Source organism: Oryctolagus cuniculus, chromosome 14 (genome assembly GCF_051225735.1).
Source record: "Oryctolagus cuniculus isolate XC-2025 breed Fujian yellow rabbit chromosome 14, ASM5122573v1, whole genome shotgun sequence".
Classification (NCBI taxonomy): Eukaryota; Metazoa; Chordata; class Mammalia; order Lagomorpha; family Leporidae; genus Oryctolagus; species Oryctolagus cuniculus.
The window spans coordinates 59966034-59989389 of NC_142880.1; the positions used below are offsets into that span (position 1 = coordinate 59966034).

The 23356-nt window shown below is 41.1% G+C and overlaps 1 protein-coding gene and 1 pseudogene across 6 annotated transcripts in view; one reads left to right on the plus strand and one right to left on the minus strand.

Annotated features, from left to right (window-relative positions):
* Positions 1–23356, minus strand: part of ADAMTS12 (ADAM metallopeptidase with thrombospondin type 1 motif 12) — a 351249-nt gene that overhangs the window by 227189 nt on the left and 100704 nt on the right. For 5 of the 6 annotated variants that reach the window (XM_002714101.6, XM_070056623.2, XM_089312695.1 and 2 more), the window contains one exon: positions 1464–1617. In XM_002714101.6, coding sequence (XP_002714147.3) covers positions 1464–1617 — 154 coding nt within the window. Of the gene's footprint in view, positions 1–1458; positions 1618–23356 lie in introns of all 6 variants that reach the window. The other variant, XM_089312694.1, reaches the window with a different exon arrangement.
* LOC138845174 (large ribosomal subunit protein uL23 pseudogene) lies at positions 18076–18613 on the plus strand (annotated as a pseudogene).

The window sequence follows — 23356 nt, forward strand, 5'->3', positions numbered from 1 at the left end:
ACAGAGAAGTTATAAGAAAGAGATATGCTCAAGGTAGGTATATGAGGAATAGTTTAACTCAATTCACAGAACAATGCGACCCACAAAAGCAGTTGTCCAGCCTAATCCACTCACTGCTCTAGTAACTTTGCTATATTGATCCAGACCTTACATTTGATCTAGAAACTATTAGGTAACACACACACAGGATATTCTCTATTAACCAAACTGTAAGAGGAATGTGGCAGTTACCTAAGTGATTGGATTGGTGAGCAACAGAGGCACATAATTTTTATATTGAGAATGAATTCTTGGAATAGGTACTTTCAGCAATCAAATCATCAAGATAATGTATTTCTCCCCTTCTGCTGTGATTTACTAAAAGATTAACACTAAGTTACCTAATTTAGGACAAAGTCTCAAATAGCTCACTAAAGAGACCAAACAGCTATCTTATGTACAGAAAGCATTATAGACTCAAAAGTTTGTTATTACTTCTGTACTTGGCTGAGACAACAGAACTCCCAGGGAAGCTGCCATCTAGCAGAGGGTGTGGGTAAAGTCTGTGCAGGAGTTCCTTGTCCCTGGGCGCTTTCATTCTCTAGTTCTGAGTCTCCTCAACCCTTACCAGGATCCATCCTCTCCAACTTCTTCATCGTCTTACCTATTTCCCTTTGCGGTCCAATGATTTCAAATATTTAAGACATAAAGATATCATTTCTCCTTTTGTTATCTGTCCCTTTGTCCTTTTTCTTTTTCCTCTTTGGGAAAAGGAGAAACTATACAATATTTAAGAAAATGTCTCAATTTCTATTGACCCTTTCTTTATGCATTCTGTTATCTTCTACATGTTAGAGGGAATTTGAGAGTTTCAAAGAAATAGCTTGGGTCAATTTGCCTCAGAAAACTACCTGAGACTATTTAGGACAAGGCAGAGAGACAAGTGGATCAGTTCATTCCTGGGCCATAAAGACAGGGAGCATAGCTCAGTGAATACCAAACACAACACAATGCAGAGAAGGAAGCTTTGCTGAATTCAACATCAGCTAATTGTTGATTTTTTTTTTCAGTTTCTCTTCACACATCATTAGCAGCATTATCAAACATTTAAATAGGCCCTCCATATGCAGATGTGATGAGCTGCCTGGTTATTATAACATTGCTAATACCGAATATCATGATGTCTTCCAACTATTTTCCTCTAGAATATATGGAAGAGTTTTTTTTTTTTTAAAGTAATTCACCATTATGAATGTCTTATGAATATCATCAATGGGGCAAGGATGTGGAAGACTCTTTCCCTCCCTTCTCATTTAGAATACAAAGACACTTGAGAATAGAGAAGTGAAATAATTTCTACAAGGATCATGCTTTCTGCCAACACGAGAGAAGAGGTGACAGACTTGAGTAAGAAGAGGTCACATGGTAAGGAAACCATCAAAAGGACAAACTGCATGAGCATGAGGATGTTCAACTCACAGTACCCTTTAATCCACAGGCTGACTCCTTTGCCTCCTCGGGAACTCTCTGCTTCTGCCTCCCATAAATGATGTGGGGGTGAGATCCGCCGTCAGCCAGTGGATGCTTTTGAACAGGCTCAATGAAAAAGTCTCCATGTGGCAGATGGAAAAATCCTGTCTGTAAATATATTCAATAAGAAGGTTTATTTGAAACAATTCCATGCAAAGAAAATTAGCAAAAATCAAAAATCATCTGGGTCATGATAATCTGTGAAAGTCCTAAAACCAGTGCTTTCAGAGTCTACCATTTAATATTACAGAAGGGATGTGTATATAAGTTAAAGAAATGTTTGAATAGTCAGGATCATACAATGTTTTCAGATCATTCATTTTGAGGGTCTTGAATACACACACTCCAAAGTAACATCCAATTGTTCAGGTCCACGAATCTGTCCTAATACCCACAGCTGGGTATCTATGGCCCTCAGACTAATAGTGCTAAATCCAGCATTTGGCTTGGTTGTTAGGACACCTGTCCTGCCTTGGAGTGTCTTGGCATAATAACTGGATCCAGCTCCCAATTTCAGCTTCCTGCAAATGCAGAACCTGAGATGCTATACTAATGACTCAAGACCTGGATTGAATTCCTGACTCCAATCTTCAGCACCTTAGTTGTTGTGATCATTTGAGGGATAATGCAGCAAATGGAAGCATATTCTCTCTCTCCCACCTCTTTTCCCTCTCCCTCTGCCCCCCACCTCAAATAAATAAAAACTAAAAGAGACAAGGCTGCCAGCTGCCTGATTATGGAGTAAGTACCTATATCCCCACAGTCCATTGATAACTTTTGGAACATTTATCTGTATGTGGGTGGCTCAGTGAAATGTCCACATAACCTTTTGATTAAAAGTGCTTAATGCAACTCTTCACTCAAGAAAATAAAGAAACATTATGTCATTCCCTTGATCTGAGACTTCATTCCAGGGATAAATATAAAGTCCACTGCCAATTTCCAGGAAAAAAGAAGCATGTTCAGCTCATCGAAATGAGAATCAGTGTGACATTGGGTGAAGCTGGTCAGTGAGTAACTTCTCTTAGCGGTCAAGTATAGAAGTGGTATATCCTAGGTATATATAAGGAAAACTTCTTAGTGCCTATTTGAGGTGCTTAGAAAATTCCTTCTCCTAGGATGGACTTAACTTTTAGGATCTCAATTCGATATCTGTGAAACAAGGGCCTTACCCTAGACAATCTACTTGGGATATTATATTGAATCAGTCAGGAGCTCAGACTCCAGACTCTGAGGTTAAACTGGCTCCTCCACTTACATTTCTGTGACCTTAGGCAAATGACTTGCTCAGTTCCAGATCTCTCAGTTGAACTAGTCAAGGACTGTTGTGAAGACTAAGTGAGCTAATGTACGATAAACTCTTAAAAAAGGGCTTTGTTCATAATTTTACACACCACTAGGCTCTGATTTTTTGTCATTTCCTTGCAAAAAGGTTTTCAGGGTCACTACAGTAGTTCAGTGGAGACTTTGAAGAACTATGAAGTTCAAGTTCCCCTCCCCACTCCTAAGCCACCAGGGCTACTCATCTCTGTAGGTGAATTGAAGGCTGGCCAAGCAGCTTTTACAAGAGTCCATAGGGGTTCCCCCAAAGAAGGCAGCTGTCCTCTGATGATCTGTGTGTCCTTTCAGAATGTCTGCTTCATGGTAAATAGTAATATAACCAGATTTAATATAAATCTCATAATCGGCTTCCTGTTTTTACTACTTACCTTTAAATATCTTTACTAGCAAGGACAATAGGGGAAAAGGCACTTTACTGGTAGCCATAAGTGTAGCTTGTGTGTTGGGGGGGGGGGGGGGAACAGGCATTTAGCTTAGCAGTAGAGCTGCCTGTGTCCCACATCAAAGTGCCTGAGTTTGATTTCCAGCTCTGCCTCCTCAATCCAGCTTCCCGCCAATGCAAACCATGGGAGGCAGTGATGATGGCTCAGCTAACTGGATACGTGCCACCACATAGGCAGGGCAGCCCGGGGCATTTGGGAAGTGAAACAGACGTTGTGAGCTCTGTGGTGTGTGTTTGTCTGTCTATCTTTCCGCCTTGAAATAAAGTGTTTTTTTTTTTTTTAAATAATAGCATATGATCTTCAATAGGTCACTCAAACTTTCTGAGCCACAACATCCTCATCTGTAAAAGAGGGCAATGCTCTCACCTCACAGGGCTGCTAGGAGAATCCAGTCAGCTGCAGCTTGCAGAGTTCCATGCAAACTGCTTTACAAATGCAGACGGGTAATGCCTTTAACTAACAGCTCTAACAGTGGCTATATCTGAAAAAATTTGCTTTATGCTGACATTTCTTAACAGGCGTGACAATTTTTTCTCAGAGGAAAACCTCTGGAACAGAAAGAACTGACAAGGCCCAGAGAGTGACATCTAATCATTACAACAAAATAGTTGGAAACAGACTCCATGCAGCGCTGAGATTCAGTTCCATTTCCACTCTGAGTCAGCGAGCAGGCACAGAGGAGAATGTGGGCCTGTTGCTAATGCAACTCATTTGTTCCATGGAAACAGAGAAGGCCAGGACTCCTTGGGGATGGCTGGGCCTGGCAGCTCTTGTGCATTGATCTCAACCTACTATTGATGTCTGTAAAGGAAAAAAAAAAAAAAACACAACCAAAAGACTCCACCAGGAAAGATTTATTGGTGTTTCTTCAGCCCAGAATGTTGGAACCAGGTGGTGCAGAAGAAACATGAGACTCCACTTGAGAATATCCTGATGGTTTTATGTGGACCATACATGAGCAGTCTTGGAAAACAGACAAGTGTTTTCCTAAAGTTTTACTTCTACCAACATTTCTCTACAAGATTTCTCTACCAGTATGCACACAAAAATCACCTATTCAACCTCAACATTTCTCAGAAGCTGGACAAGGACCAGGAGAGCTGATGTCTTGCCAACTCACAGGCAGGCAGGGCTGCTGACCCCAGGAGACCACAGATGTGTCAATGAGAAGGCACAGACAGGAAAGGAGATGAAGAGACACTGGCTAGTTGTCAAGAGAATGAGGTAGGAGATTTCCTACCTGAGGTTAGCAGGTGTCCCATGCTCCCAAGACATAAACACAGAGATGTGCACATCTGGTACTCAGGTGGCCTTGGTTTATTGGTCTGTTCTCATCTAACAGGTGCCAGACCATGCTGGAAGAAATTAACTACAGTTTGCTTTCCAGAGCAAGGGCTGGCTCCAACTTTCCCTGAAGCTAACTGCCCAAGAAAATCACCTTCTTCTATTTCCAGTCCTGGCTTTGAATCAAAGGAAGTGTTCTCCATTGCAGTCATCTCAGCAATCTGCTCTCTTCTCTCCCATGTTTAAAGGAGAAAGGGAATGGAATGGAAAGAAAGAAATTCCTTTTCATTTGAAAAATCTCAGAAGTCACCAGATCAATTTGTTTATTCCCATAGTGGCAAATATGACTGATATATTCTGAAATCAAAAACAGAAAAAAAAAGATTCTGGATTAAAAGGTACCCAACATACACAACTACAGTGTGTACAGCACTGGAAGATACTACCTGTTCCCCACTACATAGATGGGAAAGGGGGTAAAAGAACACCCTGAAAACCAGCTTCATAGTATATCATTCTACATTTATCACATGGCCAGCCTTGTGCTAAGAGCTTAAGATGGGCACTGACCCCTGCCCTCTAGGTTTACAAGCCAGCCAGGAAGACAAAGCTGATATTCATTGAACAGTAGGAAAGGGAACAGCAAAGCCCTGGTATTTTCATGTTGTAAAGGGCTTAGTGTTCACAAAGAGGACAAATAGGATGGCTGTTTTTAAAGAGCAAAGATTGAGCTTCTATACTCTCTAAAACCCTTGGCTCAGTCCTAAAGCCTTAGAGGATCCCAGAATGACCGACTTCCTTGTTGCTGATTTGTCAGGGGCAGAAACATTTTCTCATTTTATATGTGGCCAGGATGATAAGTCAGCAGAAAGTAGAAGTCAAGGGATGATAGAAGCCGTAGAATAAAGACAAATGGAAGTGGATCAGTGGGAAGATTCCCCGAGTACAAACCAGCCTCTGCTGGGATCCCAAGAGTGCCCTGGGTGGCCTCCATGGAGGAAAGAGGAGAGCGACTAGTAATTTAATTGACTTATAAAGATTTTACCCATGAGTTTTGGCAGAATTACTAACTCATGGGGCTTGAGAAGATACTGGATAAACCCAGGCAGGCATTCTCTAGCACATCTACCTGGGAGCTACTGATGCAAGTGGATGTTAATAACATAGAAATATGGAAGATCTGTTCTAGAACAATTCTGTCCAATGGAATTCTCTACATTGATGATTTCTCTATTTGCACCATCCAGATTGGTAGCTACCAGCCCCATATGGTTATTGAGAACTGGAGATGAGTCTAAGGCAACAGAGGAACTAAATTTTTAATTTAATCTCATTTTCAAAAAAACTGTGTCGCTCCCCCTCTTCGTGGAGGAACGACACTGGACCCTGCACTGTTCTTTTGTCTGCTCAGCCCTCCCTGGGTTTGCTGCTGGTCCTTCCCAGGTTGGCTGCCGATCCTTCCACCTCCGTGGAAGGGCGGCTCCCCCTGCCACTTTCCCCACTTCCGCAGGGGAGCGGCACACCGCCGGCCGGCTCTCTCGGGGGCTGCTCAGATGTTATCCGGATGTTCCCCTTAGATGTTCCTGGTGCATGTTGTCTCTCTCCTCCTTTATAGTCCTCTTCCACCAATCCCAACTCTGCTACCCAGACGCCGAGTACGCTGCTCTCCTCCAATCAGGAGCAGGATCAGCTCCTGCAGGTTATTGGTCGAACCGGAGGCAGCTGTGTAGAAGTTGTTTACTCCTCTCCCAGCGCCATATTGTGGGAGAGCAGATGCATAGAATAAGTCTTAATTCCAGTAACTTAGTCTAGTCCGAGTTGCTCCCCACAAACTGTCCCTTAATTTAATTAAACTTTGGTTATTAATCTTAAATTTAAATAGTCACAGAGAGTTAATGGCTTCCTTATGGGACTGTTTATTTCTAGAAACTGGCTGACTAGCGAAGAAAAAAAGCCACAAGGTTTTTCATCACACAGTGCTGAGTGTTGTAATCAAGGGCAAATTTGGGTATTTGTCTTAAAAGTAGCAAACTGCAAAAATGGGTCTTATTCATTATAACATTTTGGTTTCCATAAGCAAGTAAATCAGAAGCCAGACTAGGAATGCCAAGGAGCTGCACACAGACTTCAGAGAATCAATGGAACCAACCTGATATAAAAAAAATGCAACATCCACCAAAATGGAATGAATCACTGGGAAATAAACTTAGCAGAACAAGGGCTGTGTGAAGGGGTTGCAACTGTCCTGAGAACAGAATGGTGTGGATTCCACAGTAGGAACCTGGAACTGGGGGTTGTGATCATGAAGACAGGAATCCAGGCTCCACTTCTGGAGGAAGCTAGTCCCAGAGAGCACCAGGGTATCAATTTAATGTCCCCATCATATGCTCTTCAGAAAAGCCCAACACAATAGTAATATGTATAGCATACCTTTGTATAAGACTACACAGCACTTGGCAGTTCAGGGCTCAAAGAGCAGAGAAAAGTATCCCTTCATTGAAGAAGACAAAATTAGTTCTAGAAGAATTTGAGATCATAAGTTATGAAAGGCTTTCATAGAATTAGCACTTACACAGCTTGTGCTAATTACTTGATCAAATTAACACACTGAGCTTCATTTTTATCATCTGTAAAATGGCGAGAAATATACCTCAAATTTCAGGGCTGTAACTCTACGTAAAACTCCTAGCAGAGGCCTTGGCATATAGTAGGTACTCAATACATGCACAGTAGCTCATTTTCTCATAGTATCGCCCAAAGCAAACAGGACAATCCAACGTGGTGGTTAAAAGGACATACTCAGGAGTCCACTGTCTTGATTCTTCTATTGGCTGCAAATACCTTCTCTGAGCCTCAGTTCCCTCAACTGATAAATATGCATAGTGACAACAAATTATTAACCAACTTACTAAAGTTTGCCATGTGCATCGAATGAGTTACTGTAAATTGCCTGGATGAGTGTTAGCACACAGTGCCTAATAAGTGCTAGCTATCAGTTATTAGGATAGAGTAAAGTGCATTTCTTCCAACTGCTTGGCCCAGAAGTTAAAGGTGTCTGTTGAAGTTCCAAGGGGGATATTTTTAAGAGCTACCACTTGCCACACTGGTGGAACTTACAATTTGCTGCAGTAGACAGAGAGGTGCTGTCCACCCAGCCAGATGGGACGAAGTCTAGGGAGTAGCAGTGATCATGCCTCTCTGGGTTAGAAGAACGATCCCATACTCCAACATCTGGCCTCTCAGCACAATAAACAAAAGTATCACACCTTCAACCAGAAAATGAATGAAGTTGAAGCAATGGAGTGAGTCATTCTTGAAGAGAACAACTTGGTAGGTTTACCTGAGGGCTCGGGGCAAGAGATGTGTACTTGTACAAGGGGGTGAGAGGCCCCCACAAATGTAAGATTAGAATTGTTAGATGTCAGTATATTTAATGTTCTGTGGAGAAAAAAAGGAGGATGTGGTGTGGGCCAATAGATATAGTAGGCTGGTCTGATGGCTATGGGTAGCAAGAAGGAAGCAACAAGAAACTGCCAATTAACAGTGGTCAATGGGATGTGTCAGAGCCTGAATTGTTGACCTGGGACGGAGCCTCAAGCATGAGACACATTCAAACACATGTGAATCACAGTTCATATTCAGATACTGGTGGCATAAGGAGGAGGTTCTATAAAGGCCCACATGGCCTGTATGCAAGATTCTTAGCAGAATCAGTTCAACCCTCTCTCTCTCCTCACAGCCACAGAAGTAACTGTCTTCTGACTATAACTTTATGGAATTCAATAATAAGCAAAGAATTGGTGAGAATTTTTCATCTTCTCTATGGGAAGGCCTTTCCTTTGTTAACACAAAGCAGAGCTGGCTGATACCACACTAAGTAGGAGAGAATCAAAGATGACAGGTGTATGCTGAGATGATACACAATTGATTATTCCACTTTCTTCCTTTTTGACAGAGTCTTAGAGCTGGAGCCATGCCCAAGGCTTCTGATCAAACCTCCAGTACTTCACAATCATCTTCTCACCCCGGGAGGTTTTTACCCTGGACATCTCTCAGGAAGAGTAAAGCACAAATCCCAAACTGGGATTTCTTCTTGTGGACTTAAGCTAATGCCTTTGATAGCCTTTATTTCCAAGTCTCTAGGACAACCATGGCTACCTCTTTTTCCTACTAGAAACAGAAGCTATAGCACATTTTGTTTTCCTTGAATGGAAAAAGCCAGACTTTGAATTCAGGCCTGAGATTAACACTCAAGTCCGGCACCAACCAGCTGTGTAGCTTTGCACAAGTAATTTGGTCTCTATGAGCTTTGGTCATCTCAGTTGTAAAGTGATGATGAGCATATTTTTTGGTGAGGAGGTACAGTAAGAACTGAATGAGATAATACCTAAAAATGACCCACAACAGTGCTTAGCCTTCAATAAAAGTTTTTTTCCCCCTCAGATTGATGGCATCCAATCTCTCTCTTGTGACTAAATCAATCATTTCCTCATGCAGTATGGTTAACACAGTTGTTTATTTCTAGAAATAACTCTATTTGGGCTGCTAACATGAGAGTAAGAAAATTTAAATTTCTGACAGGCAGAGTGGACAGCGAGAGAGAGAGAGAGACAGAGAGAAAGGTCTTCCTTTGCCGTTGGTTCACCCTCCAATGGCCACTGTGGCCTGCGTGCCACACTGATCCGAAGCTGGGAGCCAGGTGCTTCTCCTGGTCTCCCATGGGGTGCAGGGCCCAAGCACTTGGGCCATCCTCCACTGCACTCCCTGGCCACAGCAGAGAGCTGGCCTGGAAGAGGGCCAACCAGGACAGAATCCGGCACCCCGACCAGGACTAGAACCCTGTGTACTGGCACCACAAGGCGGAGGATTAGCCTATTGAGCCACGGTGCCAGCCAGAAAGTTGATTCTTAATTATGTTTTTTTTTTTTCACTTTATAATCCTTGGTGCTGAGTGCATTTATTCAATTATAATTCCTAAGAGCTACTCCCACAAACTCACTAACTATTGTTGCTTGAGAAGAAAGATTAAGTCACTGATAGAAAACTAGCCATTGCTCCAGTAAAGTGGATTTTTAGAAAATAACAATGCATGGGGTAGGCATTTGACACAGTAGTCAAGATGCCCCTTGGGGTCCCACATTGGAGAGCCTGGTTTAAGTAAAAGCTCCTGCTAATACACAGTATGGGAGGGAGAAGGTAATGGTTAAAGTACTTGGGTCTCTGCTACCCCTGCAGGATACCAGGACTGAGTTATCATCTCCTGGCTGCATATCCACCCAGCCCTGACTGTTATGGGCATTTGAGGAGTGAATCCGTAGATGAAAAATCCCTCTGTGTCTCTGCCTCTGCCTTTCAAATAAAATTTAAATAAATAAAAATTTAAAAATAAAATGAAAAACCCAAATACCAAACAACAACAAAAAATGAGACATTAGATTCCCCCTGCCCTAGTCCAATGTTTAGTGTATAAAAGAATCATAAGGAGAGGTCAGTATTGTGACACAGCTGGTTAAAGCCCCAGCCCCAGCCCCAGTATCCTAAATGGGCACCAGTTCAAGTCCTGGTTATTCCATTTCTGATTCAGCTCTCTGCTAACATGTCTGGGAAAATAGCAGAGGAAGGCTCAAGTCCTGGGGCCCCTGCACCCACATGAGAGGCCCAGAAGATGCTTCCAGCTCCTGGCTTTGGAGCAGCTTAGCTCTGGCCACTGTGGCCAATTGGGGAGTGATCCAGCAATGAAAAGACTCTCTCTCTCTCTCTCTCTCTCTCGCTCTCTCTTTCTCTTTTTCTGTAACTCTTTCAAATAAACATTTAAAAAAAAAGAATCATAAGGAAAGCTTATTAGAAATAGAGCCTTGTGCAGAGGTTTGGTAAATCTAGTGAGAAAATCCCAGCATCTGTACTCTAGCAAGCATCCTGGGGATTCTGATATAGATAACTCCATGTATCACAAGTTAAAAAGCATGGCCCTCAATCATGTGGGACTTGATTGCTTTATCTCCCCACTCCCAACAGGCATTATTAAGAATACGTGGGAGATTTTAGTAATGGCCCCAATTAGACACTTAGCTTACCTCAATCAAAAAAAAAGTTTCAGCCATGATGATTGTTGACTTCAGTCAGTGAAGAAAATCTCAAAGATTCAATTTGTAAAGCATGTTTATAACAACTTGGCAGATCAGGGCAATTGAAAGGTAGGTACCTCTGTGCTCCCCCAAAAGTTTTAAAACATTTACAGTAATTAGATACCCTAGTTGAATAAATGTCTAAGATTTGAAACATGAAATCATTTCACGTCAAGAAGAAGATGCAGAAGGTAGCCTACACAAACGCTGAAGATCTGTACCAAGCCTATTGAAAACTGAAACAGGAGTTTTCATTACATCTAAATCAATGCATTCCTAGATGAGCCAACAAAGCAAAGGAGCATCAGTGAAGATTTACTGTGGTGACCAAAAACTCATCAGAACTTCTCTCCAGTACTGTCCTCAGGGACAGAGGTTGGGGAGAGTCTCACAGATGATAGCTCCTATAAAATAATTTTTTGTCATGAACAAAAAGAAAGATGACAACTAACTGAGCACCAAAGGGGAAACTTTTTGAAGTGAAATGGACACTATGAGAAACAGTGACTTGATCAGCTCTTGTCCTGACTGTTGATGTACAATGTAATACTTTATCCATTTTAGTATTTTTTTTTGTTCTAGTACCATTGGTTGAACTCTGTAATTAACACACAATTATTCTTAGGTGTTTAAATTTTAACTGAAAAGTGATCCCTGTTAGGAATTTGGAAAACATTATGCTGAGTGAAATAAGCCAGTCCCAAAGGGACAAATACCATATGTTCTCCCTGATCGGTGACAACTAAACAAGCACCAAAAAGGAAACCTGTTAAAGTGAAATGAACACTAGGAGAAACGGTGACTTGATCAGCCCTCACCCTGACTGTTGATGAGCAATTTAATATGTTATCCCTCTTAGTATTTTTTTTTTGTTTGTTCTACTTAATACTTTTGGTTGAATACTGTAATCAATACACAATTCTTCTTAAGTGCTGAAACTTAACTGAAAAGTGATCCCTGTTAAATATAAGAGTGGGAATAAGAGAGGGAAGAGATGTGCAATTTGGGACATGCTCAAGCTGACTTACCTCAAACAGTAGAGTTAGAAACATACCAGGGGATTCCAATTCAATCCCATCAAGGTGGCATGTACCAATGCCATCTCACTAGTCCAAATGATCAATTTCTGTTCACAATTGATCATAATGATAGGACTAAGAACCAAAGGGATCACATAAACAAGAATAGTGTCTGCAAATACTAGCTGATAGAATAAAAAAAGGAGAGAACGATCCAACATGGGAAGTGAGATACACAGCAGACCCATAGAATGGCAGATGTCCTAAACAGCACTCTGGCCTCAGAATCAGCCCTTAAGACATGCAGATCTGGCTTTTCAGAGAGTATTTCAGGCATGGAAAGCCAAGACACTCTGGGGGGGGGGGGGACCTAAATGAAAGATCTCCGTGAGTGAGATCCCAGTGGAAAGAACGGGTCATCAAAGAAGGAGGTACCTTTCTCTGAAGAGAGAGAACTTCCACTTTGACCATGGCCTTGTCTAAATATGATCAGAGTCGGTGAGCTTAAAAGGCTTCCATAGCCTTGGCAGCTCATGACAAGAGCCTAGGGTGATTACTGATGCCATAAACAAGAGTGCCAATTTGTTAAGTCAACAATAGGAGTCACTGTGCACTTACTCCTCATGTAGGATCTCTGTCCTTAGTGTGCTGTACATTGTGATTTAATGCTATAACTAGTACTCAAACAGTATTTTTCACTTTATGTTTCTGTGTGGGAGCAAACTGTTGAAATCTTTACTTAATGTATGCTAAACTGATCTTCTGTATATAAAGAGAATCGAAAATGAATCTTGATGTGAATGGAAGGGGAGAGGGAGTGGGAAAGGGGAGGGTTGCGGGTGGGAGGGACGTTATGGGGGGGGAAGCCATTGTAATCCATAAGCTGTACTTTGGAAATTTATATTCATTAAATAAAAGTTAAAAAAAAATAAAAAAAAAGAAAGAAAGATGACAGAAATTTCAACTCATTTCCAACTGCTTTGATTTTCCTAATAATATATCAGAAAAGTTTGCTACTTCTCCAATGTCTCTGCTGATTTTTGTGGAATTTTTTTTTTTGTCCCTTTAGTCAGCAAACCATCTACCCATGTTTGCCATGTCTCACCAGAAAATGTAGAATCCAACAAAAAGAAATGGGGAAAATGCTAGTACATTTGGAAGTCCAGGAAACATGTTATTAGGGAGAACAATGTGAGAGAATCAGCTTCCAGAAACCAAAGCACTTTCCCTGTGGGGAGCAGAAAGCCATAATGGAGATCTGGCCATGACACAGCACAGTGTTTTCATGACACCCCGGCAGGTCACCATTTCAAACAGGAAACCTGTCTCCACTGAAAGGCAACACAGCCGTTCCTGGACTGTGGAGAACATGGCCATGGTCCTTCTTCTCCCACCCTGGAGGGCGGAGCACAGCATCCAGACACAACTGTTGCTGTGGCCACCAGGATGACTGTCCCCCTCCCTGTGGAGGTCTGACCTGAAGCATTCCTGAGATGTTTAATGATGACCTGGGGCCTGGGAGAATGCCACTTCTGATGGCCTGGTGATGGAGAATCTGACAGCAGGTTGACTTCACCGAGAGTCACGGAAGACAGCAGATAACAAAATGAAGAGGACGTCTAGCATGAGATGTTCAACACAGGAATGGAGAAATTAATAAATATTTATTCTCACACCATATCCCTAACACAAAAGGACAAAAAGGAAGATTTGCTTCTCCCTGGACTCCAAAGAATACTGCCACACTCCCTGTCTCTACTTCCCACACTCCACTACTCTCACTATCATAGCAGAGTTAGTTCATTTTAGCGCTGTGTAATTCTCCACCACACTGCAAGGAGAATAGGTGTGGGTAGCTGTGGTAACTTTTGGCCAAAATTTTCCTATTTAGTATGATGGATTTTCACATCCCTGAAAATAACATTACAGTTGTGGGTGGAGGGGAAATAGCAGTTGAGAAAGTCCTAAATAATTATGTTTAAGAAAGAAGGGAATTGGGAGGTCCAGAAATAACCCAACTGCAGACATAGGGGCCCCCTAGAGATGAAGAAGAGGGTGGGAAGGAACAAATTTATGGAAGAAGATACACCAGTGGGTGGCCAAAGTGAAGGACTTCCAAAAAGAAAATGGGGACATTTTTCCCCTTGGAAGATGACAGGAAATGTGCAAGGTAAATTTTGTGATATTCAACTACTAGGTTGATAGTAACTTGTTTTTTTGTTTGTTTGTTTGTTTGTTTGACAGGCAGAGTGGACAGTGAGAGAGAGAGACAGAGAGAAAAATCTTTCTTTTGCCGTTGGTTCACCCTCCAATGGCCGCCATGGCTGGTGCGCTGCAGCCAGCGCACCGCACTGATCCGCAGGCAGGAGCCAGGTGCTTCTCCTGGTCTCCCATGGGGTGCAGGGCCCAAGCACTTGGGCCATCCTCCACTGCACTCCCTGGCCACAGCAGAGAGCTGGCCTGGAAGAGGGGCAACTGGGACAGAATCTGGCGCCCTGACCGGGACTAGAACCCAGTGTGCCAGTGCTGCAAGGCAGAGGATTAGCCTATTGAGCCACGGCACCGACCGGTTTATAGTAACTTGTTACCACAGTCCTGGAAACTACTACACCTGATGATTGGCGATGGGAATGGGTCCTCCAAAAGGGACCCAACTCAAGGAAGTCAAGAGATGGAATCTCAACAACTTTAAAGGTCCATGAGTTCAGAGTGTTGGCCGTAACTCACAGCAAAAAGTACATTTCACACGTGACCTCTGCACACACCCAAACTATTTCCTATTTGGAAGGTATCTGATTTATTTCATTCTATGTTATTCTATCTCATTCACATTAAATTCTGGTCCTAACACACTAAATTAATTTCATGTTCAAGTGATGGGTTATAACCTGCAGACGCAAAAATATGAAGATAGTATGGAGAGCTTGGGCTCTAAACTTAAGGTCTGAGTTCTTAGGCTCTACATTCTCTTCCTGTGTGACCCTGCTCAAATTGGTTGATTGCTGAGTCTCAGACTCTCGATATGAGAAACTGGGAACACATAGTGGATATAGCTGTTATGACCAGCAAATGAAATATCATGAGGATTCATCCACTACAGTGGCTAGCACCCAGCATTAACACAGAAAACAGTCCTTGCTTCCTGCAAAGTCAGAGAATATTAGGATTGTTAGATTTTTCATAGGTTCTAACTTTTCAGCTGATACTTGAACTACCTCCTGAACTCACCTGTCAGAGGCACACATGCACTTTCAGTGAGGAGAGGCCATTTCTCCAGTTAACCTGTGTTAATCACTAGTAATCCCTTCCTTGATGGCATGACAAGTCTGTGTCCCTGTAACTTCCACTCATCACCTAGTCCAGCAACTTCTCTGCCATTTTTCGCATCCACAAGGAGACAGCCTGTGAGCAATTAACAGTGGTGCCCTTTTGGATGTGAACAAATCACACCAAAACCAGACACTGCAAACAGTTCCAGTTTCTCTACAAGCACTGTGGCCAGAGTCTGGCTGCTAAATTGCAGAAGATAGGTTGATTTAATGTGTACGTTTAAGGTGAGTGTTTGGCCGAGTGGGTAAGATGCCTGCATTTAATTCAGGCATAGAGGAAAACTTCTACTGCTTAGGAAATAGACACATGGCTCTTATAACTCTGCCAGAGTTGGAGAAAGCATCCAATCTATTTTCAGCCCCATGCCTCTGCCTTCCTCACCCTCCATCATTTCCAACATCTCCAAGTCCCAAGTCCCTGTGGGCCTCCTAGGTCAAATCAACTTTCTTCCCACCTGCATCTCACATTCTGTGCACTATGAGCTGCAGCTCACTTAGTCATGAAACATCATTTATTACTTATCATACTTTCTGTCCTCTAGAATTTTAACAGAAATCTCTTATTTTCTGTTGTCATTGGCAAGGAGAGGAAACATGTTGTTCCAGCTGTCATTGTTGATATGAAAAATCCTTAAAAACATTTTTGATGGTTTCAGAAACATTGAAGGCTGGCGCCACAGCTCAATAGGCTAATCCTCTGCCCGCGGCACCGGCACCTGGGTTCTAGTCCTGGTTGGGGCACCAGATTCTGTCCCGGTTGCCCCTCTTCCAGGCCAGCTCTCTGCTGTGGCCCGGGAGTGCAGTGGAGGATGCCCGAGTCCTAGGGCCCTGCACCCACATTGGGAGACCAGGATGAGCACCTGGCTCCTGGCTTCGGATCAGCACTGTGCGCCTGCCGTAGGGGCCATTTGGGGGGTGAACCAACAGAAGGAAGACCTTTCTCTCTGTCTCTCTCTTTCTCTCTCATTGTCTAACTCTGCCTGTCAAAAAAAATAAATAAAAAAAGAAACATTGAAAATAAATATTAGAGTAATTAGATATTCTTTTAACAGACTTAAATAGGCAATAAGTGAAACCTCACAAACATCAAAGAGATTGTAACACTAAATTCATCCTTTCTCAAATTTAGAAACATAAGTCTACTTCTATTTCAGTGCATTATTTAAAAATATCTATGCTTCAAATAAAGACATGATAATTGACACAGAATATTAAAAATTTCTAATCTAATAATTACATACTCAAACAACATACTATTCTTGTCATGATCTAAATAGCACGGATGATTTACTCAGTTCTGGAAAGCATGGGGTGAGTTATACAGGACTTTCTAAAGCATTCAGAATGATAGCTGGAAAGTGCCCTCCACCTCTCAGTGGTGGTAAATTAATCCTGATGAAGGCAAAGTTCTCATAGATGAGTTGGCAAACACCAACCTATTTGACAATTTGTAATTACTAGTGATAGTATTGTTATGCAAAGCACAAATGTACTACGAAGAATTTCTGACCACAGCAAAAAAAAATCAATGTAATGTCCATTGTCTTTTTTATATTTTTCTATAATTCCCAAATTCACCCCCTTTGCTATCTATTTCTTTTATAAACAAAAGAAACGATTATTTTTAGGATATTTGCCACTTAACACCTCCAGGTAGTATATTTAATTTCATAAAATTAAAATATAAACATCTCCTGTACAGAAGAATTCCAACTAATTGATGTAAATACTCGTTTCTCCAGGAGGTAGAACTTACTTCCTCTCATCCCAACCCTGCGGTGTAGGCTGTCCAGTGAACTTGATTCCAGAGTATTAAAGGGAAGAAAAAACAGAACTTCATCAAGGAGAACTCTGGCAAACACTACCTCAGAGAGTTGATCCATGTCAGTATAGTTACTGACAAGTGACCTTGATAGCAGTCACCCTTGACATAAGATGATGAAAACAGCACTGGATCTCTATTGTGTCCTGCTCCAAAATCCATAATCCTAGTCTAACCACGAGAAAAACAGCAGACAAAACCCAACTTTGGGATATTCTACAAAATTCTTGGTCGTTATTCCTTAAATTGTCAATGTTAAAAAATGAAGACTGTCTAGGAAACTGACTCAGCTCTGAGTAGGCTAAGGAGATGGGATGACCAAGGGTAATGTGGTGTCCTGGTGAGCTTCTGGGACAGCAAAAAAGACATTAGAGAAAAGCTAGTGAACCCAAAATAAAGCATTTTGCTGAGGTAACAGTAACGTACCAATGTTGGATACAACATACATTAATTTTGTAAGATGACACTAGGGGACACTGGGTGGCAAGTATACAAGAACTATAAATGCTATCTTTCAACTTTTTTGAAATCTAATGTTAGTCTAAAATAAAAGTATGCTTTTAAAAAAGCGCAAACAAGGTTTTATTTTTTTTTTTTTTTAAGAAAGTATAGCATTAAAATGAGTAGAAAGCCAATTCCAGATTTTGGAAATTCTTTCACAAATTTTGCAATTATTCTGTCAATCTGACCATGTCATAATATCAAGGTCAGATGGATATCCTGGGGAAGTAAGGTCTGCATCGGCCTTTTGGGACAATATGCACCAAGAACCTTAGAAATACATATATTTTGACTCCCAAACCCCACTGATAAAATTACTTCTAAAAGTGTTAGTCCAAAGCAAGGAAAACAGTTTGTACACAAAAATATTCATCACTGAATTATTTATGATGATGAATAACAGAAAATATAATGATGAACAGTAGGAAAAAGCAAATGACAACCAGTAGACTAGAAAATAAATTTCATAACATTCACACAATGAGATGGGTGAATAATGGTTATTTTCTTTTTCAAATCTTTGCTAAAATTTGTGAATTTGCTATACTGGATATATATTTATTTGATACTAAAAATAATTTTCAAAACATCTGTTAGTTCTTTGCTTTCTGTAATTATATTATTTTTCTTTGTTCTATTAACTATTTTTTAAGTTCTTGTATTAGTTGTATTAGTATATTTATAATAGCCAGATAGAGTTTATGAAACTGTATTACCCCTTTTCACCAAGATGGCGCCGAAGGTGAAGAAGGAAGCTCCTGCCCCTCCTAAAGTCGAAGCCAAAGCGAAGGCCTTGAAGGCCAAGAAGGCAGTGCTGAAAGGCGTCCACAGCCACAAGAAGAAGAAGATCCGCACGTCCCCCACCTTCCAGCGGCCCAAGACACTACGCCTCCGACGGCAGCCCAAATACCCTCGGAAGAGCACCCCCAGGAGAAACAAGCTTGACCACTATGACATCATCAAGTTCAACTTGACCACGGAGTCAGCCATGAAGAAGATAAAAGACAACAACACACTGGTGTTCATTGTGGATGTCAAGGCCAACAAGCACCAGATCAAACAAGCTGTGAAGAAACTCTATGACATTGATGTGGCCAAAGTCAACACCCTGATCAGACCTGACGGAGAGAAGAAGGCGTGTGTGCGGCTGGCTCCTGACTATGATGCTCTGGACGTCGCCAACAAAACTGGGATCATCTGAACGGAGTCCAGCGGGCTAATTCTAAATATATGTTTTTTCACCATAAAAAAAAAAGAAACTGTATTACCATACTTTCATAGATTCAGTGGTTTGAGTGATAATATATACTGTTGCTAGAACCAAGCCATGAATAAGAATAAATAAATGGAGGAATACTGAAAAATTTAAGCATATTACGTGATATATACAGATGCAGTAATGCTTTAGAAATATTTGTTTATTTAGAAAGCATGATTTTAACAGAAGTGCTTTTAAAAACAGTCTGTTCCTAATACCCAGTCAGCAACTTGTGCAATTACACTGTTAATAGGAATGGTCCCCAGGTGAAGCAGCTGACAGCAGGACAGAGCAGGTCTTAGGGGTCAGAGAACAAGATGAGGAGGAAGAAAGGGAGAAGAAAGGAAGAAAAACTGCATTAGAAAAGAAACGGGGAAAACGAACAGAAGTGAGACATATAAGAGAGGACACATGGAACAGGCTCTTAACCTTTATTTAAAACAACAGGACTAGACTGGGCACATACTTTGTTTAAAAGAAAAATTTAACTATTGTATAAAAACATTTCACAGTACTGCATAAAAATGTAAAATTTCCCAATACATCTTTTACAAAGAGAAAAATTTCAGCTGTAATGAAATATTCTGGTGAGGCCTCCATTCAATCATCCAGCAGATGACAGACAAGAGTGCAGCCTGTTAAAGGACATCCAGGTGGTGTCCACACTGTCCCAGTGGGTTGTGCTGTTCACTAAGCTTATTTCCAGCCTCCTGTTCCAGGTCCACTTACTGTATCCAGCTATTCATTGCTTATTTTATGCAAAAGCAGGGGGAGCTTAGATAATTTTTGAAAAGCACGTCACTAGAGTCAGAAGGGGTGATTTTGAACATAATTTCCAGCTACCAGGAAATAATGCGATGGAGCTTTTGGAAGCTTTGGAGTTATCAAAATTACTATTTCAAAAGCCCTCTTAAACCATAAAAAGAGGAATATTCTCACTATTTTTTGGATGCTGGATTTGCCAGCATATCCACTTTTAGTCACATTTCAATAATACAGCAAAACTGCGTTTTGCACACTTTACAATCTCAAGTACATGAAAACACAATATGCAATTTTTAACAGAAAAAAGTCTCCCTTGTGTGATAGGGCTTGCAGTTAAATTCTTCCAAACCATTTAAAAGATTTTTAAAGTCCATAGCTTTTCTTTTATAGCATATTCTGGGTTTTAGCTGTAATTTATTTGGTTCAAAAGTTATTTATGGAAAAATAGAGCCTCATTTATTATCATGCTCAGGAACATTTAGTGTCCCAAGAAATTACACAAATTGTTATCATCTAAAATGTGCACTATTCAAAATAGACAATTAGAAAAGATAATCATCCCCAGAGCCTGTGAATGTTTTAGATTACATAGCAAAGGGAATTAAGGTTGGAAATAACGTTAACGTTGCCTATCCGCCGACCCTGAGATGGGAGATTAGCATGCATTATCCAGGTGGGTCAGATGTAATTAAAGGATTATTACAAGTGGAAGACAAAATAAAGGCTACAGATCCAAAGGGACTAGCTGGCTTTAAAGATGGAAAAATAGGGCAGTAGGCAAGGAATGCAAGTGACCTCTTGAAGCTGGAAAAGGCCAGAGAACAGATTATCCCCGAGGGTCTCCAGAAAGAATGCAGCCCTGTCAACACTTTGCTTTTGGATCGCTGAAAACATTGACTATTGACTTCCAGAACTGCAAGACGATAAATAAGTTTGGATTACTTTAGATCAATACAGCTTGTGGTAATTTGTTCATGCCACAATAGGAAACCAAGCGATGTGGTTTGCATACATCAAGGTCAGAAGAAGAGATGGTGTCAACCAGAACTGGAAAGCCAGCTCTTAAAAAAGACTACCAAGACCTAGATGAAAGGTTGTATCAAGTTCTGGAAGTGGTGGAAAGGGGTAACCTTGCTCCCTGGAAGTTCTAGCTACTTGGTGCAGACTAAAGCATCTGAAGACATCCTTTAAGTCGGTTACAAACAGAGATCCTGTACGTTCATCTCAGCCGCGAGAGTTTTGCCTAAATATGCACCATAACTACTCAGAAGAAAATGCCAACTGTGTCAACACAGAAATACAGTTCTTTTTTTAAAACTGGTAAGAGAAACCAGAAGTAGAAAACAAAGATATTTAATCGATTTGAGACACAGAAGTGGAATGTAAAGAGTAAAAGAAAGTATCTGTTGTTTGACCACAAGGAGATGCAGAGCCATGCTCTGGTGCAGACCTTCCACGAGCCACTGCATCTCTGAGGTCTCATCTTTCACAGCTAAATAATACAAATGATGATACCCTCCCTGCCTTTCTTCCATGAGTATGAAGGAAATAAAACTATACCAATGAATCTATAAGTTCTACAAAGTACCTTCAAAATCTATTCATAGAAAATGGTATTATGGAAAAGTGCATGTGGAGTTAAAAATTTTGGCGCCAAAATAATTTTTTAATTCTACTTTATGTTAACTTTTTAAGTGCTTCCCTTGGATATGTGTATACCTCTCTAAGACTTTCAACCTAATAACTCCAATGTCTTATTTTGTCAAGGATCATAATAATATTCTACTAATGGTTTTATTTCAAATAGTCTCATACCTGGGGATGATTGATGGTTGCTTTTTCACATTCTGACAAAGTTTCATCTTTGAACAGAATGAACTCTTGGTTCTAAACATGTTTTCATTCCAGAGGTTCCAAAGAGAACTTCCCAGAACAGTCTGTTTGACCTCAAAGGCACTAAGGAGGAAATGGCCTTATGTGCTGGATCTTGGTTGCTTCCAACTTTGAACTGAGTAGAGGAAAACTGGGAGTCCACGGGGAACAAGAACTCTCATTTGGATCAAGCTTCTAACTGTGTCAAATCTCCTGAGAAATTGTGGGGATGTGCTCCATATTTTCTCACTGTTCATTAATTTATAATTTGCATGCCTTTTGGAAGCTAGGGAGGAATCTTCAACTGCCTGTGATTCAGTTTCTCCAAAGACATATTAAGAACTCCAAAACAGCCCATCTCTCACTAATTTTATGTCCTCAGCTTTATCAGGGGTTTTATGACAATATAAGGAGTTTTAAAAACATTTCTCAAACCTATCTTAAATATAAATTAAAAAAACCTCAGAGATCTAAGCAGAGAGCTTTGCTTAAGGCCCAGGAAATGATAAGTGAAATGCTGTTGTTTCAAGATCTCTCTCCTCACATTATGTCCTCATCTCCCATTCCCAGACACATGTCTGCTGCTGATGTCACCTTCTAGAATGTTCCTCCCTGACCACAATGCCAAAAAGGAAACAGCTCCCATGAAAGCATTTCCTCTCCTCTCTGCCACCTTTCTTCTTCTTCATAGTACTATATACATATATATTTGCCAGAATGTTAGTTCCTGTATAGGAGTTTTAATCCATGCACAACACCCTATGTACATTACTTAATACACTGCCCAACACATGGTAGGTACTCAACAAATATCCATCCTGCGATGATGGTTGAATAAAGTATGGTTAAAATCTCTAATTATATAGTTCTCCTTTGGATTATAGTATATGAGGGGGTGAGCATTTGGTCCAGCACCTCCCTCCCTCTCTCTCTCTCTCTCTCTCTGTTTCCTCATGTGTATGTGTGTGCATCTCTCTTTCTGTCTCTGTCAAATACATTTCTTTAAAAACAAAAAATAAATAAGGAACATGTCTCTTAAAAATAACTACAATTACTTTAAAAGAAATCAGGTGCTAAGTTTTTCAGTCTATGTGAATGAGCAGGCCCAGTCTTTAATTGGGAACTCTTGACAAATCAGAGAAAAATGAGGTCCGAACTTCAGTGATCAAGTGGAAAGGCATTTGCCAAGCTATTAATGGTCTCCCTCTAAATGACATTTTTCTTCTTTTTTAATTTTCATGGATAGTCTAAATTTCCTAAAGTTTTTTTTTAATTTTTTTTGACAGGCAGAGTTAGTGAGAGAGAGAGAGACAGAGAGAAAGGTCTCCTTTTTCCGTTGGTTCACCCCCTAAATGGCCACTACGGCCGGTGTGCAGCACCGATCTGAAGCCAGGAGCCAGGTGCTTCCTCCTGGTCTCCCATGCAGGTGCAGGGCCCAAGCACATGGGCCATCCTCCACTGCCCTCCCGGTCCACAGCAGAGAGCTGGACTGGAAGAGGGGCAACCGAGACAGTGCCCCGACCTGGACTAGAACCCGGGGTGCCAGCACCGCAGGCAGAGGATTAGCCTAGTGAGCCGTGGCTTTTTATTATTAAAAATTTCGCTTACAAAAAGTCTATCCAGCAAAAATACAAAGTTTGTTTAATAGGTACAGAGATTTATTTTTGTGAGATTAAAGGAGCTCCGTGATGGTACCTTTTGCATTACATGTATTTTACCATACCATCTAAAACTGCAAAACAATAAAGCAAAGAAAAAGAAATATCCATTATCCTTAAAACAACATTGTCTAGTAAAGTTACATTGCAGAGTGGATGTCTTATCTTTGTGGTCCTTTTCAGTTGTTAGATTCTGGGAAGTTTTCATTCTAAATTCTCAGCAGTTTTCTTGCACAACAGTTATTATAAGTAATTCATCCAGACCAGAGATGGCAAAAACATGAAACCTATACTGCCTCTTTCCTCACCTCTGTGGTCCCATTACTGTACTCACAGAAGATCCTGCAGGTCACTGTTGGCACTCATATCCCACATCTTTACCCACCTGACAGTCTCTCCCAATCATCAGTCCAGGCATCCTCAGCCAATC